The sequence below is a fragment of the Apteryx mantelli genome, chromosome 2 (genome assembly GCF_036417845.1).
Source record: "Apteryx mantelli isolate bAptMan1 chromosome 2, bAptMan1.hap1, whole genome shotgun sequence".
Lineage (NCBI taxonomy): Eukaryota > Metazoa > Chordata > Aves > Apterygiformes > Apterygidae > Apteryx > Apteryx mantelli.
The window spans coordinates 74,977,774-75,004,159 of NC_089979.1; the positions used below are offsets into that span (position 1 = coordinate 74,977,774).

Here is a 26,386-nt window from a genome sequence, read left to right on the forward strand (position 1 = left end):
CGGCCTCCACTCGCTCTGCTTTTTGCTCACCGACAGCCCTAATAGGCTCTCTAGTTGGTGATTTTTGCCAAACTTATGAGAACTCACTATTTTTGAGGACAAAATTTTGTTGAAGTTAGATGGTGAGTTTTAAAGTTACTACAGGGCCTCTGACAGATAAACCAAGATGCACAGAAAACAGGCTAAAAATAGAGCCCCAAACCCCTTACTTCCCTTAATCCTGCAGGACACGCTTTTGAAGGAAGAGTTGTATAAAATAGGTCCAGTTATTGACTGCTTAGTTATTGACCTTCTGACTTTTTTTAGGTTCAGCAAATAGATCGTGTAGTAGAAGTTGTGGAGGAAACTATTAAAGGTAAGCATTGCACTTGAAATATTTGCAGCTGGCTTGAAAGATTTTAGCATTTTCTAACAGAAGTACTGTTATGTTTTTGATCAACCTAATCCATGTTTACTCCTATAGCTATATGTTTAAGCAATGCCATAATTTGCCATGTGTGCTCGGTGTAAGGAATGATTCCAAAGATCTTCTCTGACAGGAGCTCTGTGAACTGTTGGTTTCATAGGTAAAAGATCTTGAGGAGACTTTCAGAAACCACTTAAGCTACATCAGTGTTACATGTATTGGTTAAAGTTCTGCTTATCTTTACTCAGTGCTCTGGCTCCATTTTCTTATGTTTAGCACTCCTGTTCTCTTGTTTTCAGATGTTTTGGCTCACTTCCCTGAGCTTTCCTCAACATGACAGATAAATTATCCACTGGTTTAATGTTCTCTTGTAACTATGTTCCTTGTTCTCCCTCGCTGTGTTCATATGTGCATACGCTCACAGTACTTTCCAGTGTAGTGGGGCAAAGACAGGATTGTTTCTTCAGTCCGACCAGTAAACATTTGCTGTTAAATAAATATATTTGTCTGATTCTTTCTGGGTTACCTAAGTTTGTCTCCATTACTTATCAGGCCATAAAAATTACTGTTCCGTGAAGCTTCAGATTACAAGGTTTAGTTTAATTGGCTGCACTTTCAATATAAACAAGTGTCTGGTCCACAAGATCCTGCCTCTAACTTTAATGCTGGAGTATGATGTTTTTGAAGTACAGCATGAAAATGTAGAAACAGTGCTAGGTGGAGAAAAGCTCTTACCAAACTGTGTAGTATGGTGTAAGGCTTCTACAGATTGCAGTTGGACTGCCTTTTTAAGACTTTGTATTACTTTGAGTGCTATGATTTTTTTTTGGTACAAGAAGGTGATATTTATAAAAAGAAACTGCTGATTTCTTTAAAAAAAAAAAGGGGGAAAAAGAGAGAAGAGGAAAAAAAGCAGAACTTGCTCCCACTATTTATTCTGATTTGCGTCTTCATTCATGGCTTAATCCTACTGAAGTCAACATACTTATTTGAGCACTAGAGTATTTCTGAGATTATTAGAACAATCCCATGAAGGAAACTACTGTCTGATGGGAATCAGTAAGGTGGAATTGGGTCTGAAGAGATGAAAATTTTAATGGCAACTTTATTCTTGTGGGGTTTTTTTCTTCCTACAACCTACTGAACTATAAGAACAAGAAAGCAACATTCATCTTCGTTATTGAATGAGCCAAACTATTGTCCCAGAAACATCACAGTGTTTGTGGCAATGTGTTGGAGATGGGATGCATCAAGATTTTTACAACAGTGCAGTATTTCAAATCCCTGTCTCATTTTTATGTATTTTAGTTATTTTTAAGAGAGTAAGATGATAACCTGGATCAGCATGCCCTCCCTTTACAGAAATGGGCTTTGTAATAGTTACACTGACTCAGGGCATTACTGTTTTTTGATAACACAGTTATTCTGGGTATTGCTGTTGAATATTGTGTGACTAGAAAGAAGACAAACAATTTAGTACCAATTGTTGAAATGATGTTTTTCACCTAATTGATTTTTAAGGTTGTATTTTACATACCGATTGCATACTGGAAAATGATGTGGTATAAAATTTTTCATGCACATTCAAACTTTTTAAAAACCATGAATTTGGGGAGAGATTTTAGTTCCTTTCTAGTGACTGTAAGTGATTTGAATAAAAAGGAGTAAGTGGACTTCTGAATTCCATACACAGTGCCAGTTTCTTCAGGACTTCCCCAGAAGGTAATGGAACACAGAATTTCTGAAGTTTTATTGGAGAAAATGAATAAAAATAAAATTTTAAATCAAAATAAAATCAACAAATTGATAGCTGTCATAGGTGTTGATAAAAGCTTGCGTTTGCAAAGGCCAACCATAGAAATAGGAGTTTTTATTTAAATGACAAAATTGTTTTTAATTATGTATTTTTTAAAAGGATAATGAATTAATTTACATATTTGGGAATCACCTTCCACTAATGGAGAAAGAAGAATGTGATGCTCTTTAGAATCTTTCATGAAGCATAGTGAGAACAGGGAACTTTCATTTTCCAACTTAAGTGAAATGCTAATATATAACAGTGCTGTTGGTTAAAAATATACTATAGAATATGTATATGGTAGAAGCTTTAAGTCTTGTGTGTAAAACCAAATGAAATGCAAGCCTTCTGTCATCTTAATTCTATGTCATTTGCTATGACTTTTGGAGCCTAGAATGGATTAGAGGACAGAGGTGACATGGGGCAGGGGATTAAATCCGGATTCTGAATTGAGTGCCAGCTTGTATTAGTAAGTTTTCAGTTCAACCACATAGCATCCGCACTCTGCAGGACAGCTGTCTCTGGGGATCTGGCTACCTGACAGAGTTGTCTGGATTTTCTGTCCAGATTCCAGCGTTACTGTCCTGGTTGCCAGTTTTCAGGTCAGAGTTCCCTAAACACTGAAACTAGCTTTCCTCATGTTCTCCTTTCTTAAGGGATATCTTAGATTTTTCTTTGACACTTGAATTTCATAGTGCACAACTTAAGAAAAGGTTAACCTGGAAGACTTAAGCTACCTCAACCATTTTTTCTAATTGTTTTCCTTCTGGTTTTTCAAGAAGCAGGTTACCCGTATTGGATTTGGTTGAAACCTTACTCCCAAAGAAAATTACTTTCTTGGAATTATTTAGATCTCTTTCTGTGAAATATAATAGTTTTTTTCTAGCTTTATTTCTCAGTTTTCAAGTCATTGTCAGCAGATCCCTCTTCAGAACAGTGTCATTCTGCTGATTCAAGAAGTAGATCTTTCCAGTGATCTTTACCTCATGAGTCTGAAACAGCATAATTGCCTATTTCAAACTTTCTGCTTCAATTTTCTCAATTCCACAATAAACACTTTTTATGTGGCTTTACCTTTGCATCCATCTTCCATCAAAAAATGGAAAAGAGAGATGTTCATGCTTATCACACTACAGTCTAAAGAAATATAGAGTATTTAAGAGACACTGTGATGCATTGTTTTTATATCACCATGTCTTTTATCATGAGTCTAAAGGAACTTTGAAATTTTGTAATTATTGGGTAAATTCTGAAACTGTATGGATTCCAGAAGTGATCTTTAATAACAGTGTGCCTAAGTGCATGCAGGTCATGTCTGGTTAATACTTACAGATACTATGTCCCAAGATTTATTTTAACTAGAGATATCTTCAAGCACTTTGATTATGATGTTATAACTTTTATTGACAAAATCTAAAACCAGTATACTACCTCATGAGGAAGGTCCTAAATTTCAAGGAGCTAGACATATAAATTTTCTCTCAGACCCCAAATTAGGTTTCTCAAAGTCACGATCACAAAGATGTAGCCAGAGTGTGCAAGTCTTCCTGACAAATGGAATAGTTTCAACACGCAAGGCTCTAATTCAGCAATGTAGTAATACGTGCTTCATCTGCACATTGCCCAGATTTATAAACCTGGAAGCGTTCTGTTGATTACAGCAGTTGACCACAAAACTTATTACATCATTGGGGCACCCCATTTCCACTCATACGTTTAGTCTCCTGGTAACTCGTAACGATGACACAATGTGTTAGGAAAGTACTGCTGAGGAGTTGCAGTATCTGTAAGCTAGGAGAGAGCATGGTTATACTTAACAAATGCTCTATTATTAAGCAAACTGCCTGTACAGAATTTGAAAGCTATTTGGGCTGATCAGTCCCTAGCACCTACCAATAAGATGAAAGTTTCTCTTTGATGGGAACCACAGGTTGTCTGTGTGGTGATTACTCAGGTCAGAAGTTTTCTGAACCATTCTAAAAACTGTCTTAAAATATAGTATGTGTGTACAAGCTGGGATGGAAACAGTCTACATAATAGTGGGCAAGATAATGTATTTACTCTGTAATTTAGAGAAGGAATTTTAACTGCTTAATGTTGAAATTCTTTTTTGGGTTTAGGGCTGTAGAGATTTAGGACTTTTTTTGCCTTCTAGACATGCTAGCTCTCAAATCTCTTTGTTGTTAAAGCTTTCCGGGGAAGGGGGGATGGAGCCGGGAGTATTTGTATACAAGCTGTTTTTAGCGCAGGCCTTAGGGAGATGAGGGGCACAGGTTGAATTGAGTTTAGTCTGTATTGTCTGTCTAACTTTTTCACAAAACATAGTTTTACAATGGGTCATTAGACTTGGTTGTAAAAAACAACCAAAGGAAATTACTCCAGGGTTCAGCCTTCATACTTCACATAACTTTTCTAGTTTTCAGTCACGTTGACCTGTCTGGCGAAGTTGCCCATCCATTCCCAGTTTAAACTTTAACCAGTATTAAAATTGTCCTCATGTGGATAGTAATTATGGATCGTTGATACTAGTGGTAGTTCATGTGCAAGTGAGCAGATACCTGGTACCTATATTATATAGGCTCAAGTGTAGAATTCAGACCCTATTGACTACCTTAGGGTGTGCACGTTAGCCCCAGCATAATAAACAGAATTTATATGTGCTGTTTGATTTCATTACAATCTGCTGATGACAGGGGATAAAATGCTCTTTTCAGTTTCTGTGGTTGTGAGAAGAGTAACTTTGGCTTAAGCTGGTGAGGAGCAAAAGGAAAAAGAAAAAATGTAGGAGTCAAGCTTAAGGAAAAGTATTATTTGGCTCACTGTCAGGAAACTATTTGTGGCTGACGTGCAGCTTGAGTAGGGTCAGATGGAGGGTCGTGGCCTCACTGAGTCCATGTTTCTGTATCCTTTGAAAGTCAAGGGGGAGGGGAGGGGAGGCACTTCTGAATGGATGGGTTTATACGTTTCGCTATTACATCTGTATTTCTAGCTAGTACAGTTGCCTTTTTAAACTGAGATTATTAAAAAGTAATGGTACTACCTGCAGAATTTCTGCAAGGGGTTATCTGTATTTGATAGAATAAAAAAGGTGGGGGGATCAAAGCCAGGTTTTCAATAGACCAAATAATAGAATTATAGCTTGAAGATGAATTATTGAAATGACAAATGAATGTTTAAAAGATTCAGAATCACCCATTTGTGTGTATTAATAGCTGAGGTTAAGAGCATAGTACTGTAAATTTCACTCCCTTACCCCTTTCTTGTTGGCCCTAAATAATTACACATTTTTTTGTTGTTCTTGTTATCCAAGAAATCAGCTTTCTGTGTGGGTAGAGTGTCATTACATGAACAAGTAGCATTTTAGTCTTCTGTTAATTTGAGAACTCCTTTGATAATGAACATTGACTTAGGAAAGATCTGATTTGTATCTGTTCTGTCTCACGGTTTTTAAACGAAGGTGAGTACACTCAGCTGAACACTGTAAGGAGAACACTGGTTTGAGTTTTGATTTCATGTTTCTAGCTGCTTAGGAAAGCTATGACATACTGAAGGATGAGTATTAAAGAACACAGAGTGGTTCTACCACTGGAAGATGAGTTTAAAACGGTAATTTGATTGTCTGCATCAATGTCAGTTCAGGTAGTTTAGTTTTATAGAGTGTAATTTAAAGAAAACAGTAGAGCATGATCAGGAATATGCAGAAATTATGGAGAAACTACTTCTGCAAAGACACATTTGTATTGCTTTGTAAACCATAGGTTAATGATGCACCTTAAAATAAAAGTTTTGCCTGATGGGGCAAGAGAGTCATCCCAAGCAATTCATTTCTGTTCTTACACCGAAGTCTAATGTCCTCTTTGCAATGCCTCTTCAAATGTTTTGGGGTATACACTGACTATTAGGTATGTGAGATGATCCAAAATTTTAAGTGGATTTTTTCTCGATGTAGTTATTGCATTGATTTGGTTTACGAAACTGTTAGAACAATTGCTGTTAACAACCATTGCTGTTACAACGATCACTTTATTTTGTAAATAGTTTACAAAAACTGAATGGGAGATAAACTGTGGTGCAGAAAAAGAAAACAAGCAATGGCGGGGGGCGGGGTACAAACTGAAAACCTTAGTAGCAAAACTCATTGCTTAGTAGCATTGCTCATCACTAAGTGAACCTGTAATGTGCATGGAAAAGATATCTTGTCTTTCAGACCTGTATGTCCACTTTTCCGTGCTTTGATCGTATCACCATTTTGCAGCATCCCCTTCTTTCTAGCCGGTTTACATTGGTTGGTTTCAGCTGGGTTTCATCCTGTTACGGAAATCCTCTCGGCATGTAAATGCAAGGAGCAGCTTGCTCAGACCAATGCAATTTATTTGTCTGTACAAAGAGCACGAATAGACAGCAAAGGAGCAGAGATTAAAGTAAAAACTTGCTTGTGCATACTGTGGTAGGTTCAGCTCAGCTTTTCACTGTAAGGCTAAATCTGTTCTGTTCAAGCTGCACACCCCAGAAATGTTAGGTAAGTTACATGTACTGCTGAAACTGCCTCTGACGTCCAGCCCTTCAGTATTTTTCTTCCTGAGGACACAGTCTGTTTCATCCAACTCAAAATTTTGTTTCCTTGAAAGCTGTTTTCACTTCAAAATCCCCTGAAGTTTTGAGCAACACCCTTGATCCTATCACAGAGAGCCGGGGAGGAGGGTCAGGGGAAGTCTTCCTGTAGTTGATTCTTAGTATTGTCCATTTGATCTGTTGAATTCTGTAGCCAGCATTTTGAGCTCATAGCAGATAAAACTTTTAGTTGCTTTTTTCAGAAAGACAATAACATCACGTGATAAAGATTTTTACAATACTTTTCTTCTCAAAGTAGAGCTATGAAGCTTTTGAATCCTGAAAAAAAGCCACTGCCTTAATTGTGCATTTCAAACTCTGTTTTGCTGTGAGAGAGAAAAGAAGTAATGCAGATATGTTGGAAATATTTTTCTGTATATGTATCTGTATTTCATTCTAGGAAGTCTTTATATGAATGTTAATTCCTTGTTAGTATGTAGCTCCTTTGCTGTCTTACTTGTTCTTATATGTTCCTGTTTTAGTCCTCACAGGAATTATGATTGTTGAATGATACGTTGCAGGAATCCTAAGAATAAAGACTTATTTTATGTTTAATGGAGAGAAAGTGATGTATGAATTTTAGCAATCTGGGCTACCTGCAGAGCTTTTTAGTAGTTTGCAAACTGCCTCACTATATTTAATGTCTTATTTTTGAAATCATTTAGAACAAATTTTATAAAGCCTTTGTCTTCACTCATGTGATGCTCATATTCTGGATTCTTCTGAAACAGAATTGTTGGATGCTAATCTGTTCCAAGTGCAAAGCTTAGTAAATATATTACTTCAAGCTAATATTAAATGGGCCTGATGCTTATTAATATCTGTGGCTTTCTCTGAAGCTTTGTGTGAACGAGTATAGCATGGAATATAATCTTTTTATGAGAGAGATTTGAATAGTGGAGACCGGGCTAAACATGCGACTCAACATCTGTCAGCAGCCTGATGAGACCATTCGCATGTCCCAGAACATGCTTTTTCCTTGGGGAGGCTCTGATATACAGACGGGGAATAGACCAGATAAGTGATTCTGACAGCATTGCTGGCTTTTTCCCTATCTTATAATCGAACTAATTCCTGCTAGCACTGGTTGAAGAAAGAGTTTGACTGTTACACAACACTCCCACCTTTGCTGTTCTAGGGGAGGAAAAATTTTAAATTAGCTGCTCAGCAAGAGCAGGGCATATATCAGCCAATCTGGGCTTGATTTTCTTTAGGAGTCTGCTTCCTGTATTTACTGGAGACAGTAAATCCCACAGATGACACTCAGGGATGTCTTCACTACACAGCTAATGCATCGTTGGCTGGTTTGGATTGGTCTGGGTGAGAGCGTTCACACACCAAAGCCCTCAGCGGATGAGTATCCTTGTTGTTTCTGTGCTTGTGTACGTCTGGCAGCACACGGTGGCTCTGAGGAGCTCTGGGATTCCTTTGTAATCAGTCATGTCTGTTGTGGGATAGCTTGTTTGTCCTTTAGGCAGAGCGCAGAGACGGGAGAGGAACTTGTGATCTGTCCTTGCTACAAGTGGGCTGATTCCATCTGGAGGTAAACCAAGGGTTGGGGTCCAGGCCTGGCTATTCGCGGCTAGCCCCACAAGCCTGGGTTTGAAGCACCTCCAAATCTGATTTAGAGGTTTGGGTTAAAAATGAGTAACAGTCCAGATTAGTTGTACAATGTGTTAGGCAGCTTGTTACATCTTTGCATCCTAGATGCTACTTTTTTGTGAGAAGATACAAAATAACTTGTGTAGAAGGATGTTTATAGCCAGTAGTTACAGAGTTAGAACATCACTCTGTAAATAAAAACTTACTTATTCCAAAATTACGGTTTTGTAACACCTCCTGGTTTCCTTTACGTTTATATTTTAAATCTGTTCTTATGTATTCTTCTCTATAATATGTCTGTGTTACTTTCACTAAGTTTTCTCATTGCTTTCACCAATTTACTTGATCTTCCCATCTTTCAGTCTTTTATCACTGCTTTTGTTTGCTTCCTTACACTTCTTCCTTTAGTTTTTCTGTGGACAAATTTACTCCTTTGTCTTCTGTTCATATGGCTTTGCCTTCCTTAGCTGCACTCCTTGTGTGTGCCCTTTTTTTCCCAGTGTTAGCATAAAGGAAAGGAAGTTCTCTATTTATTAAGAAGGAATAATGGTGGAAGGAAATGTGTGCAAGAGTACATGAAATAATGCTTAATTCATGTTCCTTGAAGATGCAGGAGAAGATCAAGCAGGTTGGTGAGAGACAGCTGGGATGTATAGAATAGTACATCGGCAGCCTTGTTGTGGAGAAAAGTGTCTTTTAGGAAATGGTGAATAACCTCTAAGTATAAGTGATGTAACTGGTGAAGGAAAAGAATGGGTAATAGAACAAGCTGAAAACAATGGAAGTTATTGTTGCCAAGGCTGGGGTTTCCTGCATCTTTGAGGATTCCTCTTCAAACTAACGTTTCTAAGCTGCTTCAGACAGCTACATTGAACTTTAAAGCTACCACTAGGTAAGAAATACTGCTGTGACGTGACTGGGAGGTGTGTTTCAGCAGCACCTTCTGTAGTTCTGGTGGAATCCGCAGTGGTGGAGGATACACAGTCAGGGGATCCCCTGTTCCAGCTCTCAAGCAGGCGTCATTTTTCCAGCAGCTACTGAGTGGCTCCCAGCTTGCGGACTGAATGAAGCTAGCTATTTTAGAGATACATGAGGTGTATTAGTGTCTGATACCTATTCGCAACACTGATAGACATCTGTTGAATTTAACTAAAGTTCACTAAGCAAACCCCTTCTCCCCAACTTATGCTTGTATCAAACTGGCAGAATACCAGTCAACATTTGAATCTCTTTACTGTAGTATGTGTAACTTACTTCTGTGGGTCTAGCTGATAGGGTCTGAAGATAGTCTGAGGTTCACAGCCCGTTTAATATTATTTCAGTCTTAAAGCAAAGAAACACTATTACCAGTTTCCTTTACATATCTGTATTTCAAATATTCTTTGTCAGACTCCTGAAGCGCATCCGTCTACAAATAAAGGTATATATGCTTACCATTTAATATTATGGTAATTTTTTGTATCGTTTTTAACAAAAGAAAATGAATGCCTTGAAAATATTTTCATTTTGCACACTGATCAAACTGGCACATTTAAAAGCCCTTATTTAGGTTAACAATAGGATTTAATATCCTGGTAAGTTCATTCCAGCCTCATCCTCTGTGTGAACAATGCCAAAGTAATATGAATAGTGTCTACTGACTTGTATGTAAAGGTGGGGTTCATCTTAAACAGCTCTGAAATTTAGAGAGCTCTGATTCATTTTGAATTGTTTCTAACCTGATTCCATTTACCCTTGCTGTGAGTGCTTGTGCTCTATGAGCTTCCTCACTGCACTTGGTTAATACTGTTTTTGTATTGTAATCTGCATTAATTATCTAATACTTAATGAATGGCTTCTCTGAAGCATGGCATAAACCTTTCATTAAACTTTTCAAAATTTTTTTGAATAGAATTTTATCTGCTGGTAAACTATATGCAAGTAGAAGATCTTCATTGCAGAAGAAACTTATAGGACTAGAAGGTGTTTAGGCTCTCAGATATAACCTGTTATCTGTTTGTTGCTAAGCTATATTTCAGAGCTCACATCTTTGGTGAATCTTGTCATCTTATTCACAGTTGTAAGCCATCAAAAACAAATGATTTTTATTTGATAACTAGAGTAGAACACTTGTTAGTTATGGAAGTTGAACTTCCATTAACTCAGTTTTCAAAAATGTTTTTGTACCAAGAATTAAAAAAGGAGGATTACTTTTAGGTTTAGAACACCTGATTTGTATATTTACAGTTGTTAGCCAACCAGTAAAGTCAGCGAGAATGTAACTTATTCAGATATAATCCTTTAGAATGAAAGCTGATCAGAATGTTTTGCCCTATTCTAATTCTGAGCATTGAAAAGAGATCATAAATGACATTTAAAATTACTGCTTTATCTATTATACTTCATGTTAGTGTGAGATTAATGCTGGTTAGCCAGTTTTGAAAAAATGTTAGGCCTAGCTTTTTCCTTACTGAAGATGACAAAATATTTATTTTCAAGTTTTCTTGAAATAAGTATGGGGAAAGAAAGATCTACAGCATGTGAAAAAGTATGATTCAGTGTTTATCAACTTATGTTTTATTAATAGCAACAACACTGTAAACAGATGCTTTAGTGATTACTATAAATGAAACAAAATAATCCCTGTACTGAGTAGGAGAAAAAGTATTTAAGGTCAAGAATACTGTAACTAAATTTTTAAAAATATGTATTTTTAAATTTATTGTGCCTGTAATACAGAATACTGTAGTTGAATATATAATACTGCTTGCATTCTGGAAGCACTAAATTTTCTTTGAAAACTCATCTCCCAGTACTGTTCTTTCATCCTCTGGTGTTTGGAGTCAAAAGTACAGGGATATAATTTTTGAGGGCTACACAGATTTTTCAGGCACCTTTGTCATACCTTTGTATTAACTTGCCTTTTAGTGTTAATCAGTAGCAATGTGGAAAAAATCTAGCCATATTTCATGTGAAAATAAGCTGCCAAATTTGATTCCCTGATCTTGCAACGATGCGTGTGCTAGCTCAGGTGGGGATATCTGCACCCCAAGAGTAGGAGGAGAGTCTCTGCCAGTTTAAAGGTGGCGAGGGCGGCTGACATGGTGATGTGCAGGATGGAGCTGGGAACTTTACAGTGGATCATGTGGGAGATAACAAGAGAAATGGGCTTTCTTTCCTGAATGAAGAAACTCTCCAAAGTTAAGAGAGGTTAGGTCTTAGGCTCTCTAGTGAGTTATATTTTACATGCAAGTGTACTGGGTTATTTTTTCCAATGTTTGTGGTAACCTGCGTAGCATCTGAAAGACATTGCAAAGAGTTCTAAGAGGTTTGAAGAAATGCTCCCAGTTAACAAGATTTTCCAGACTCCTGTAGTGGTTTTTTGTTGTTTTTGTTTTTTCCCCTCTGTTTTCCTAAGAAAACATGGATTATGAAGTTGTGCTTACTGCATGGGTTTGTTGTGATCTCCATGTCCCTCTGCCTTTACTAGTTTTTAGTCCTTTGACAAATTTCAAACAGAATTGAGACAAGTAGTGAAGTCTAAAGCATACTTGTTTTCCAGCAGTTCCATGAAGATATTTGCCTCTTCGATTAATGCTTCCAGTATGGGAAAGGCAGAAGTATGAGCTAAATTCTTATTAGTCAACAATAATTCACTTGGCTGTTCGCTGTCATGATATAAATTCAAAAGAGATCAAGCTTCACTGATTCTGCTCTGTGAGATATTACTTGCTGTTTTTTTACACTTCAGAATGGTGGTTTGACCCTAATTCTAAATGTTTGAGTTTTAAAAGTTGGGTGGTTTGTTGTTATATTTTTAAACCTTATTGTTTTAAGAATGCTGTTAATTGTTTCACTGTATTTTCAGCCATAAATCCAAATGCTGGTTTAGTTTGGTAAGGCAATTGAATATTTAAAAAATGGAGAAACTGTTTTCTTCCAAATAAACCATAGTGTGAGGAAATACAAAAAGGAATGTTCTCTGCTTCTAGTTTAATTTTTATGCCTACCATAATGCAATTACTTTTGTTATAAAAATAAAATAAAATGGTGTCATGCCTGTGACTCCTCAATGAACCATTAGATTGGAAAATAACTGGTTGTATCATGAGACTAAGATACTGCTGTTATTGTCTTGAAAAGGTAGAAATGAATAATTTAGCAAATGTTAATAGCAGAAAGCAGCATATTGCTAAATTAATAGTAGGATGGAATGAAACTTTTGTCAAATGCAAATGCAAAAATAATATGTCTTTCAATTACTGTTGAACTTACAACATCTGTTTCAAGTAGTAACCATTATGATATCAGGCCAGTCTTGCCTACTTCTTCAGGCGATGAAATTTTTGATTGACAAGTTTTATGTACCCTAAAAAAACCTGAGGAATATGGTATGCCAAATGTAGTCGCTTATCTCTGAGCTGTTGTTGCCATATAACAGAAAGAATTCAGAATATGAATTAAATTTAGTTTTATTTTTAAATTAATTAGTGTCTCATTAAAACAAAGAAGAAAGACTTTGACTGATGGATGAATTAGTTTTGTAAATAGTTGCTGGTGTAGTGTAGGTTAGCAGATTTGGTTGACCATTGATTTTAGTCGCTGCGAGTTTGAAATCCAGTTTGCTGTGCTAGATGTAGTTTCACTGCTTCATGCTCCCCTCCTGCCCATTCCTTTATAGGGTAATTTTTCTCTTGTTTTAAATATTTTAGGAAATATTTGATGGATCGCAGCTGTAAAATTGCAGGTAATCATAGAATAGAGGTCAAATGAACAAACCATCTCTGCTCCCAAACCTCTCTGCTCCCCAAACAAAAAACCTTAATGGTTCTTGCCAATGGGACTTAGTAGAATTGGGCTGGGGAAGCCAGTCCTGACCATAAATTTGTTTAGCCATGAGCATGTTATTGGGATATGCTCTACAGCACTTTTCCTCAGACTGAATGCAGTTAGGTAAATTTGACTCAAATATGTTGGTTCTCCATGCAATTACTTTAAAAATATTTAGGAGCAGTTTATTACCTCTTAATTTAAGATTGAGTAAAAATCGGAAAAAAACCCCCAAACTTTTCATCCTACCGTAGTGGTCATTTAAATATTGCCATGTTGATCTTTGCTTGAAAATCTGAAAATGAAACTGTTTAGATCGTTTTAATTTAATAGACCAGAAAATGCAAGTATGAAAAGCTAATTGGATGAAATAATTTGTTTATTTTAACATGACTTATCCTACCTGTCAGGGTCTTTTTTTTAAATGCTCCAACTGGTAGGAATAAAGTATTACATCTTTTTCTCATTTTTAATCTTTAGGTGTAAATGCTACTTGCGAAGAAAAAAAAAAGCAAATGTGATGGGACTTGTGTTTGGTATTGACTGTGTTTTTGTGCTTCATTTGAAGGTCATTCTGTGAGACTACTGGGTCAGAAAAAGGATAATGGAAAACGTTTGGGGGGAGCACGACTGGATTTGCCAAAAATTAGAAAGAATCCACTGATAGAAATCATTTCTATCAATACAGGGTAAGAAACTTCCAAACTTTTAAAATATTCATTACTGCTGAGGAATTCAATTTATTACTTTCTGTAGGCCTGGTCTATAACTCCTAAGTTATACAGAAAGATGAAGGTTGACCACTTTAAATGATAAATGTTTTTCTGGCATTCTTTCTGGAAAATAAATTCCTGCTTATTTGGGTGCAAGACTTCTACTGCTCCTGGGCCGTGTAGAGTCATGCAGCCCTTTTTGTAAGTTTATCTAACTCTTTCTGGAAAAAAAAAGGGGGGGGGGATGGGAAGGGGATTTTTTTGTCTCCTGGGCTCTTTTGAATTTTTTGGAGGACAGTTCTTGAATATCATTCTTACTGTTACGATCTCTAAATGCCTGATTATCAGCCTAGGTGTGTTAATGGCTGAATTAGATGTGTTCATTCTTTTTTGCTGTTTACCCCTCTGATACGTTTATAAAGAGCTATTCTGTTCAAATTTCAGCCTTTGCTTTTTTTGAATAAACTCGCCTCTGCCTATCAAGATTGCCATTTCTCATCTACAAGACTTTGAGCATTTTTCTGTTCTGTGTTCCTGTTTTGAGGGATTGCCTTTGTAATCTCCCTTCAGTTGATGCCTTCCTTTTCCGGACTCCACTCAGTCATCTCCCATTGGGTCTATTTCCGCCAAACCACCCAAGTCCTCTTCTGATATATCCTCTTCCAATTTATGTAGTAATTTCCCAAGTGGTGAAATATAAAATGCTTTGCTCCATGCACTCCAGCTAGATGAGAACTTACTAGAAGAAAAAATGCAGTAAATCTTAGCTTTCTTCGTTTTCAGTTTAGTCTAGCACTTTTGTAAACATTTCATAAACCAGTTTTGCTACTGTTGTCTTCCGCATTTACTTGCATATCTGTAGGTATGCTTTTGTTCATATTTTGCTGTAATAGCTGGTGTACTATTTAGGTCAGCGTGCTAGTTCAAGATTTAGTATGGTTATTTTTTCTTTCTCTAACATAAATATGTGGGTGACATTTTGTCATATTGCTGAGTTGTAATACTTTTTAAACTGCAGCTTCATGTAACAGTTGATTTTTAAACTCTGAATATGAATTCTTTTGGTGCACTTATTTTAAGTGAGCTAAACTTTCTTTCCCTATTGTCTTTCCCATAGACATCTTGTCTGTGCCCATGTGATCAAAATCCTTTTTGTGATTCAAAATAAGCAAAGTTTTCTTCTTAATTTGGTTATGTCTAGGTTTCAGATGGTATAAAATTTTCTTTTCTATCAATATTAGTCACAAACTTTTGTAATAATGTCATTCTATCTGTAAATGTTGTCAGGAATGTAAACTGATTTAGACAGATTTATTATTTACATGTCTTCTAATTTGTAATAGCATTTAAGATAGTAAAATATATTGTTATTTCCAGTACTCGATTATTACTAGCCTAATGATAGGAGTATCAGAAACAGGCTACTACAGGGTGTATACACTTACCACTAGACAGCTGATCAGAGTGACAGCCTTTCTTTACAGATTTTTTTATTCTGAAAATATGTATTTTCCTATTGAGTTTTAAAAAATATTTTCCAAACTGATCAAATTGCAGACAATTAACATCTTCCTAAGATGTTACCTCAGGAAAATCTTTTTATTTAGGACCTGACAGTTGATTAAAAACTTGTTACTTTGATTAGTAGTTATTGCTAGTCTTAGGTAAATACAATATGTATTTTGCACCTTAGGAAAATTTAAAAATACCAGAAGCTACAACAATGTATTTGTTTCCTAGAGAATAGAATAGAGAATACCAAAGTATTTTGAAAACCTCAAACAAGCTGGTGGTATAAGACAGCTAAATTAACTAGTGTCATACTCTGTGTTACGTAGCACACTCAAGGAATCCTGCCTCTCTTGCAGTCCAGGTTATTGCTTTTTCCTGTCCTTTCCTCCCAGCCCCCACCTGCCTTTCCACCCGGGTACTGCCGATGCCTCTTTTGGTCACTGCCATGGGTTTAAAGGTTAAAAAGTGCTGCCCACAAAGGCACTCCACAGTTTTCTCAAAATGTAAACATGTAGTCAATGAAGAGCAAGCCACAGTATGCGTCACTCAATTTTGACAGTGTTCGTTTTAACATCTTTGCCTAAGTAGTCTGGTTGAGGGGATTTTTGGTGTTAATATCACATTTGATCTGACCTGTTTTGTATGTGTAAAAATTGGAAAACCTTTGAAGATTGGTATTTGATACAGTGTTCTTTATTGAAAGAAGAATTTGGGTCAGACTAGAAGGCTTTAAAATAGTAAGATATAGTTAAAAATAGCAATTTCCTTTTTGGAAGTATATTTTTCCCTCACTGTTGAGGGGTAGCATCAGGGAGCAGCAAGAGCAGAGCTGCTGCCCATGAGGGGATGTGAAGGGAGCTGGGGTGCCCCCTGCGCAGGCCATGCCCTTGCCGGCAGGGCGCAGTCCCGCTGGGCCCGCGCGCAGCGGGCAGAGCTGGCCGCTGGTAGTAGCGGGGTCCTCCGGCAGGCCCACCGCACATGGTGGGCGATGAACCAAGTCCCAGGGCTCCAGGCAGGAGCACGAGGAGACAGGGCCGGGGCTGGGCTGGAGAAAGGGGTACCTACAGCACAGGTCTGGGGTCCGCCCAGGCGACAGAGAGAGGCCTGGGGACAGGCACACCAGGGGAACTCAGGCCAGGACTGGGGGCCCATGCTAAGCTTGCATATGGATCCTGGCCCAGAGGGGTGTGTGGAGGCCCCAGCTGAGCCTGGTAAAGGCAATTAAGGCCCTGATAGGCAATGGTGTATTACCTTTTAGAAATGGGGTCTTAATGAACTCTTGGCTTCTTCTGTAATTCTGCAGAGGAAAAACGGACTTGCTTGAACATGTGTGTCCCACAGGCCCAAAACATTAGAATCTGTGATGGCTCATGTTAACCCCTTTCCCTCTCCAGTAATATGAATATCTTATGCATTGTGCAAGGTTAAAATTCTGTTCTTTCATCATTTTTCCATCTTAAGCAGTTTTTCCATTTTATGGTATGTTAGGGAGTATGGAGATTGAGTTTTTCCAAGAATTGTATTTTAATTTTATATGAGGTCATAGAATATTCTCTCTATATATTGCATTTCAGCATTTGTTTAAAATCAAGTCTGTAAAATGCAATGGAGTTTTATGGCCAAGAAAGTGTAGGTAATCCTGTTTTTTAAAAGTGTACCAAGAAGAGGACATAAACTTAAAAGAAATACTTTCAACTCTGTGATTTTTTAATGTGGGCACTTGAAGGAAATGTATTTGATTTTATTAACTTCTGTCACGTTCTAAAACTTTGCAATGCTAAATGTTTTTTCTCCTTATTTACTTTTGATGGTTAATGACTAGATACCTGTGAGGTATTAGATAACATAATGGGTTAAATAATGCTTGAAGAGGTCTGGAAATTCTTTAGTGGTATGCATAGATTCATTTTGCTGCAGGTCCTTTTCGTTGAATTAATACCCATTCTTGACTATCTTTTCAGTATCAAAAGTAGATCATACACCTCTTTAGTGCAGCTGATTTAGATGTCTGATGAACAAGAAATATCAGAGGCTTTCCACATAAGATGGCACACAGGGGCAGAAATCAGGAGTTTACAAACAAAAGGATATCAGGAAGGGAAGCACATGACCCTATTTACCTTCTCTTATAGGGGAATAATTATTGCTTTGGAATTGTTTGATGCCAGTACACTGCACTGGTTTTGTATAATAGCTATTATGAGTTTGACAGTAATGTAGATTCCAGTTAGAACAGTATTTATTCCTTTGTCAGCATAAGCTATTTCAGTGAGAGGCAGTGAAGTCCTTGGGAGCACTTGAAGATGTTGCAATTTTTATCAGTTAGGCATGCATCTAGTTATTAATCTGAGTATACTGTAATGGGGCCAAGTTGCTGGCCCAGGGTTAACCAGGCTCAGATGCAGAATCAGAACCCTGGGGACACGTGGCGTAGGATCGAACTGTGCTGGACACAGAGTTAGGAGACTGGTCTGCTGAATCTGGCCACCTTCCCCCAAAGTCAAGGTGTGTCTTTTTTTGCGGGCTGGGACTACGGCTCAGGATCCACAGCCTTCTTTGCAGTATTGGCAGGCAGAGGAAGTGTCTGGCCGTTGCTGAGGTTCTCCTCCTCCCCCCCCTCCCCCCCACCATGTTAATTTTGTAAGGGTTGTTTTACCTGGTTGGCTCTTGTTCAGTTGTACTACCAGGATGCTGAGTGGTTGCCCTACAGTGGTCTGGACTTGTAATTCTAGTCCCACAATACTCTGCTCCTGCCCTACCATTTCAGAGTGTATGTCTTCTCTAGAAGCAGGGTCAGCTCTTCCCTTCCTTTTATAATACAACTGTCATATGAGCCCAGCGTACCACAGGGACCAAAGTGACTGCTGATCCACACTATTACTTGACACTGTGTAGCTCTCGTAAGAAAAGGAACATGGTCATAAACAAGGTAGACATGGATTATAAAGCAGGTGGTCACTATGTGCTGATCAACTGCATATTTGCCATGGCTTAGCCTGTCTGAAGAGTGAACGTCTCTAATTTAAAATGAGTATGTGCCAAAATAATTTAGGTATCAACTAGTAAGCACTAGAATTTTTCTAAGCAGAGAACCAAATTAGAAGTTGGTAATAGCCATGAAAAGAGACCCTGCTTCTGATGGTTACATCCCTGAGTTTTTGCAGTGGGTCGTGCTGCCTCTCCAGATTTTTGGCTAATTGAACTGGCTGAGCTAGATTTCTACTTTTTTGTGGTATTTAGCAAATGTCATCTACACCTATGGGGTTACCTGTTAAATTGCTTTCTGCATTCACATTACCTCTGACTTCTTTACAGCCTTTGGGATGAGTTTTCTGAAGGCACCATCTTGAAACCATATCAAAATATCTTTGGTGCCATTATTCATTCTTGTGTTATGCACTGCTAAAAAAACAATGTAATGGCATAAGTCTGAGAGCCTGTGAAGCCTTTGCCCTCCTGTGTTGAAGGTAGTGAGATATTTCAGTAATAATCTCATCAGCTCAACGAAACAACCACTATTGCTTTGGCTTTCTGTATTTTCTGATGTGAACTCAAATCTCTTCCCTAGCACAATATTATCTCTAGGTAAAAATATAGAGAAATGGAAAAAAATCCTTCTGCTGTGTGAAAAAATGAATTACTGTTTGACAGTGATAGACTTGTTTTTTGGCAAGCTTTTAGATACTTGTATCTATCCAACTATCCCACAATGTTTTCAACGTTTCCATCTTCTCCTAAAATATTGCTGCCCCCATCTTGAATGAATAGTTAGTCTGAACTACAGATCACTTCATATTTTGTAAAAAAAAAAAAAAATCATTGACTAAATACTTGCAGGTTGAATTCCCTGTCATCAATTGATTCAAGCTAGTTTATTCATGAATAGCATACAGATTTTCTGTGTTTTAATGCTTAACTTTTCAAGATACTCTGTGCAAGTGACTTACTGCAGTGAACAGAGGATTTTGATTTTAGAATAAAAGATCCGTACATGTTTTGACTGGCATTCATCTTTACGCATAGAGAGGTAAAATAGTTATTTCTTCTCATTATAATAGTATTATAGTTACTATATAATACCATAAATATATTTATGTATACTTTAAATTTAAGGTTAATGCTTAGAGCAAACTCCCAAGAAAATATAAAATGAAGTAATTACTTTGGCACTATCTGAGCTTATCATGTTAAAACAGACACTTATAATTCAGTATTGAGCTTAAACATGTATGCTATGCCAGAGCATATAATGCAATTTAGCCTCAGAAAACACAGGGGGTAGTAATCCTGGAAAGATAACATATATTCTTTTGAAAGGACAGCTCTCCACTACAACTGTTTTTTTTGTATTTTTATCAGTATTTTGCATGTACATAATTTTAATTTCCAACTATACTATACACTAGGCATGTGTTTAACCATGTACAGAATATCAATCTGTTTTGCTTTGGTACAGCAATTCACAGAATAATATATATAATGAAAATGTGTGAAATGTTTGAAATACATAATGAAAATGCACAACTGTTTGTATTTATGGAAGGCATTTTAATTTTTGTCATACCATCTGAAAAGCTAGTATTCCAAAACTTGCAGAAACCACACTGCTGTAACAGAGGGAAGAGGAAAAAGCGTTGTTTACAACAGAAAGTTTTAACAGTCTACTTTTTTGCCTAAGGTCTCTTTCCACTGCAACTTACTGTAACTCACATCCAAGGTCATTATTTCCTAATTAGTCTTATTATAAATAGGGTATTGATGACGGTCTGTGAAAGATTGCTCTTTTTCAGTTATTACTAATTTCTTGCAATTTTAATATTTCACATTTAAAGAAGGGGATATAAAAGTATTACAGTATTTTATTTATTTAAAGCAGTCTGCTAGATTATCTGTAAGTGCTACATAGTAACAACATCATCGAGAACATACAGAAGAGAAAAAAATTGAATTCCCAGAAATCATCAGGAAGAAGTGATATATGGGTGTGGGTCACGTTCTCTTGCTTTTAGTCACTTCTGCATTTCAAAGGGCATTAGCTTTCTGTTCTCTCTGTTCTGCGTCCCTGTCACCGAGGATGTGTCCTGTTCACCTATGCTTCCTGAAGAGTGGAAAGTATTGTGTTCTGCTAGTTAGTTTACCTTATCAGTCTGTGTAAAAGAGTTAATTCAGAAAGAACAGTTAGTTGGGTTGGGGGCAGGAATGATTTGTTTCCTCTTTCTTGTTATGTAGCTTGACTTCTCTCTTCCTCCAAACATCAGAGATCAGTCACAGGTGATTCGGTAGGGTAGGTCTGTGCTTCTTTCAGTACCAAAACCAATACCTCTGGTGTCTGTTTAATGGGAATTGCTCATACACTGAAATCAACAGCTGAGGGCAGGTGGAGTTACCCCTTTGGTCATACTGGTGGAGACTGCTAAAGTCCTCTGCGTTCCTCTGAGTATCAGGCATGGTTGATTTTGTTGGAATATATGAAGTTTTGTGTAATAAATTCTCTTCTCCTGTAGGGAATGTGGAAGCTGATGTCTTTGATTTCTCTTACTGTTGCACATGGCAGTTTTGCCATTTGTACTGCTCTGTGTTACGGAAGGTTGCATTGAAAGGTAATGAATATGAATAAATGTTCTGCAGATTCTTCTGGAGTAAATGTCTATGGTAGCATGCTAACCTAAAAGGAGGATGACCTTGAATTTCAGATGACTCCTCAAAAAGAGAAAGATCGTTATACACAAAAAGTTTGTTAAATACCTGTCTTCATTTTATAATAAGGGTATAAACTTTTTTCACTAAGGATTTGCCTCAAATGAGCTATTTTTTTCTCTTATGCTTTATTACTTTTGTCTTTCTGCTTTTATACTGCACATCTCTTAATTTATGGCATTGTTACCCTACTATCTTACTTCTTCCTCATTTTTAGTGTCTTCACCACTTGAAGTCCACTCACTTCTTTGAACTCAAATCATGCTCAGTTCCATCCACGGACTTTTAAGTACAGAACTTATTAAACCCTTTTGCTATGACATTTGAATTTGTCTGAACCCATGCTGTCTCTATTCAATGACAAAGTAATCCTGAATTGGGCTTCTTTACTTCCCATGTATAGGCAAGAGCATGATCCCCTGCCAAGAGCTGTTTTGAGTAAAAAGATTTCAAATGGTCTTAAAGGATGTGTTCATCAGTACATCAGATACCTGCAGTTGTGACGTTATTTGTGGTATGACTTCAGGATTAGTATTCATTTCTTTGATTGTATTCCTTGTCGCTGGTGTCAGATGCTGTTTGAATGTGTCTAAGACGGGTATTTGTTTTTATGAACAGCATGCATTGTCTCCTATTCCAAACCATGTTCAGCCAGTCCTTCATTAAGTCTGCTGACGTATGACATGTAAGAATGATTCCAGCAAATAGTGGTTCCTTTGGCATTATTCTACTATTCAAGATGATGTCCAATGACGATTTCATAATATCTGCTAACACTGCCAGCTTTACTGTAATAATTTTTTTTTGTTCTCCTGTTTTTATAATGAGGGATTTTGTGTCTGGTTCTTCAGTGGTGTAATTGGATGACATATCAACATAAATTGATGTCTAATTTACATTATCCATTTGGCTCTTTACATAATCCAGTCATATGCTGTTTACATACAGTGAGTTTTTTTGGTGTTGTCAGAAGGTATGTGTTGGTAAAGTGAAGTTCTTTGCCATAGGCAAAAACCATTACGACACATCGTTTGTACACAACAAACATTACTGACATTGAATTCTTGCTGTGAAGTATTTTGTGCTCATGTAATTTCTTGAGCTATCAACTTAATGATTTCCTGTGTTACTGGGAATTCTTATTAAAGTACGCATAAATTCTACAACTGTTTGGGTCTCTTGGGTCTACTGAAAAATTTCTCCATTGAGTTGGAATGAAATAGTTTGTTTTGATTGTTTCCATTTTTGCACATTTGCCTCCCTTATATAAGTTCTCCCCAGCCTCACAAATCTTTTTCTGCATATAGTACCATCATGATTAAAATTTGCATCATACCTTCTCCTTATGCATTCTGTTACGTTTTCTTTTGCTCTTGTATGTCTCATCTTCAGGAAACTTTGCTATTTCACAGTTCTCTTACAAGATTCACGGAGACTTATAAAAGTTGCCAAAAATCGCTGTGGAATTCTCTGAACTACAGTACACCACACAACTTTGCAAGTCAGTGAGAAAAACAGCAGTAATCACATGCTCTTACTGCGTCATCTCATTAAAACTTCGGGCTGCTTCAGGCATATTTGTGCTACTTTGTCACTAGGTGTCTTCCCACACTCCACAGTTGTATTACTTTGTTAACCCAAAAGGAAGATGACCAGAATTTAAGGCGATGCACAATTTTTAAGTTAAACTACTGGGGTAGGGTGGGAGGAGGGGGAACAACCTTGATTTCCTTTTGTGTAACTATGCTATAAAGTTTTCTGCAGTTTCAAATGATTCCTTTCAGTACTGTACTCCTGATTATTTCAAACTGTGATTCAGAAAATAGACAGCTTCAGCGTATTTGGAATCTGTTTGCAGCTTAGCACAGAATATTTTAAAGGGGCTTCCTGCCTTTCTTTTTTTGACAGATGCTTACATACAGAAGTATGTTTGGATCACAGAATGAGCTACATGTCCCACTCTGCTTGAATGAGAACAGATGATTTTGAAGTTCCTTGCAATATCGTATGTCCTTAATTCTGACCCAAGTATTCTTTCTGAGGTTGGAGATAAATTCCTCCATGTTGAGAAAAGCATTCGTTTGCTTCCCCCCTTTTAATGCCCACATACATATTTTCTAAGGGACGTCTAGGCAGAATCCCAAGAAACATTTTTTTCGTGTCTCAAATTACAGTAAATACTGAGAAATAACCTCATATTTCACACTTTTGATTGATACTGTGTTGCCTTTACTCCCAGCTTTTCACATTAAAATCAAAACTAAAAAGCAAGACAAGCACTAGAGAAGACATTCTTTTGAAAAAATGCTGTTTTTCTGAATGTACGTTAGTGCAAGAAATGTCTATGCTCATCACTTGGGGTTTTCTTTCCTTTTCTTTTCTTTGGCCTATTTTAAACAGTGTTATACGGCTTGAGTGTTTAAAGTTAAGTGACTATGTCTTTACTGCTCATCAGCTGAGTCAGATAGCTTTAGTTGCCTAATTCTGGCAACCTCTTTTGTTAGCATTGGTAAAACTTCTTACATGTCAGCTAAAATGAAAATGATATACAACAGAATTGTCCTAGCTCTAACTGACCAGGAACATTGCTCCACATATTGTGAGTTGGTGGATACAGCATCACAAATGAGCTTTAGTCATGTACGTTGAGCAAGTACAGTTATTTCAGTACTGTGTCTCTGCACAGTTAGGGTCACTCAGTTTTGATCTGACCTCTCTATTCCTGTCAAAACAGTCTACTTGAAATATCCATTGTGTCTTGTTAGGTCAAGATGGAATTCTTTTTGAGACCTGAAAGGGGAATGTCATAAGGGTTGTGTACAAAGAGGAATCAGAATTGAGTGACTCTATATCTGAAACATACTGTGCTTGGACATAATTTTAATGGAAAAATTTTCCCCTAAGTAGAATGGACTCCAAAAAATTTAGATTTTGCATTGTCTGCTGAAATAACTGAATGTATGTTTTATGAGATTCTCACTGACTTTTATAATTTCTTAAGCTTCAGAAAAATAGGGAGGATAAAAGCATTTTAGCTGTAAACAGTGACTTAAGAGCAAAATCACTCAAGTAAATATACTTTTAAAAATAAAACAAATAATAACTGTAAAGTTTAATATTAAGACTGTATTTGGCAGAAAATACTAGTGGCACAAAATCCGATGTTTCAAGATTATTAACCTTAACATTAGACATAGTGTTTTGTATGTGCCTAATATCTTTCTTTAATGGGGGGGGGGGGGGAACAAGACTTGAAACTTAAATAGCACTCTTTATTTTTATTCTGATATTTATCATAAAATTCAGATAAGCTGTTTTCTAAAGTGATTTTTTTAACTTCTCAGCTTACCTAAGTCATTACTTTTAAGACAATTTATGGGATGTCTATGCTAATTGCACTGTATTCTCCTGGATCTGTTCTTATAGCAAATGCATTTCAAAATTTGGATTTTTATGGTGGGATGAAATTTTCCTGTTATTGAAAAAAGCCTTACAATTTGCATATTTTTTACATTATTATTCTTGACTTTCATACTTGCAATGAGAGATAGTTTAAAAATTTTTCAGATTCCTATACGTGAAAGCAAGTTATTCACAACCATACTGAATTGAGTAATGGTTTTATTTGTGCTTCTAATAGTCTAATAAAAAATAAAATGCCTAGAGCAAATTTCTGCACTCCTCCTCCTTTTGCTTTTACTCTAAGATGTACATAAGAAGAAGTAGTATTTATATCATGGATAAGTTTCAAAGAAGCAGTTTAAGTCCCCAGTTCCATCCTGTTCCTCTCTACCCCCCATTTTGGAATTTAGGCAATAAAACTGTAAATTTTGCCTGGAAACATAACTTTTTCTCCCGCAGCATGGCTTACTAAAAAACTATTGAAATATTTGCTTTAACTTTTCTTTTGCATATTTGCTTTAACCTTTCTGTTGCACCAGGACAAACCTTCTCCAGTGGAGAAATATGTGTTTTAGTAAATACCTGCACAGATGAGACGAAACTCCTGCATTTCTGGTCCCTTGAGGGCTCAAGTATGTCTCTGCAAGTTGTGGCTTGAGGAACTACTCAGTAGGTAGATGCTGAGAGGTGCCTGCACTCTTATACTGGAGAGCACAGTGCAGTACTTCTTCACCAAATGGAAAAAAAAAACCAAACTGACAGACTGTGAAACAAAAGGTAACTCCTTCCTTCACCAAATGGATACTGCTTGTGTGATGGCACGGGAGGTCCATGTCTGTATGTGGCTTTTTATTTATAAGATAGTTTCTTCTCGAGTAGCATGGTCCAATAAAGAGGTGAACATTTGAAAAGTGTCTGGAGATGTTTCTCCTCTGACAGATTCGTAGTTGTATTTGGGATCCCTCAATGAACTAGATTAATTCACTGTACCAGACACACTAGCAAAAATATTTCACACATTCCCTCTCTCTTTGCAGAGAGTAACCATTAATATTCTTACCCAAGTGGTTGATATCCCTGCTTGTCATAAGTCCAGGTTTGATTGAGATTTAAAAATTAAGTTCAGGTATTTCTCTGTGTCTGTATGTAGCTTGATGATAGTCTTCTATAAAACTCATGAAAGTAAAAGCTGATTGCCTGTCATATTTCAAGGACTGTCCCTGAAGTTCTTTTTCCTAAGTCTGATAAAGAGCTTCTGACTCCTGTCATTAAATAAAACATTTTCACAAACTTGAAAGGTCTATATGTATTGAATCTAAATAGGACAGTTATAGTTGACAATGTAGTATTGGCTCCTGTATATCATCATGTCAAGAAGGCAGTTCTTTAGACCTCTGCTTAATCTGTTCCTTTCTCCTTTGGCTTTATTTCCTTCTTCAGGGACTCGCCTTGTTGTCCTACCTAACAAAAACATGAATTAAGATGAGATACGCCCCAAAGCCCAAATGTGCATTTCTGTGAGGAAAAGTGAAATTTACTCTGTGTGGGTGCTGGGGCGGGAGGAATTCCTCCTTATTTGTTGGTTTCCCTTCTAGCAAACTCAGTGAGAAGTCTGCAAAGGCTGCCTTCTTTCCCCTTTGCACAGCATTGCCAAGGAGTCTAGAAACCAGATTGTTCTCTTGGTGGGATTTTGTCAGTATTAGTTAAAATAGAATTTATCCTTATATATGGAATTTAGTTATATGACTTTTGTTGAGGGAGAGAGGAACTTTTTTATTTGCTGTATTTGCTCTTGGCTTCAGGAAAAAGAATAGAGGTTTGTGGTAGAGTGGAGGG

At 37.0% G+C, this 26,386-nt stretch overlaps 1 protein-coding gene across 5 annotated transcripts in view; it reads left to right on the forward strand.

Annotated features, from left to right (window-relative positions):
* Nucleotides 1-26,386, forward strand: part of CDKAL1 (CDK5 regulatory subunit associated protein 1 like 1) — a 447,236-nt gene that overhangs the window by 161,150 nt on the left and 259,700 nt on the right. For all 5 annotated transcript variants that reach the window (XM_067290903.1, XM_067290904.1, XM_067290905.1 and 2 more), the window contains exons 7-8: nt 307-355; nt 13,795-13,915. In XM_067290903.1, coding sequence (XP_067147004.1) covers nt 307-355; nt 13,795-13,915 — 170 coding nt within the window. The remainder of the gene's footprint in view (nt 1-306; nt 356-13,794; nt 13,916-26,386) is intronic.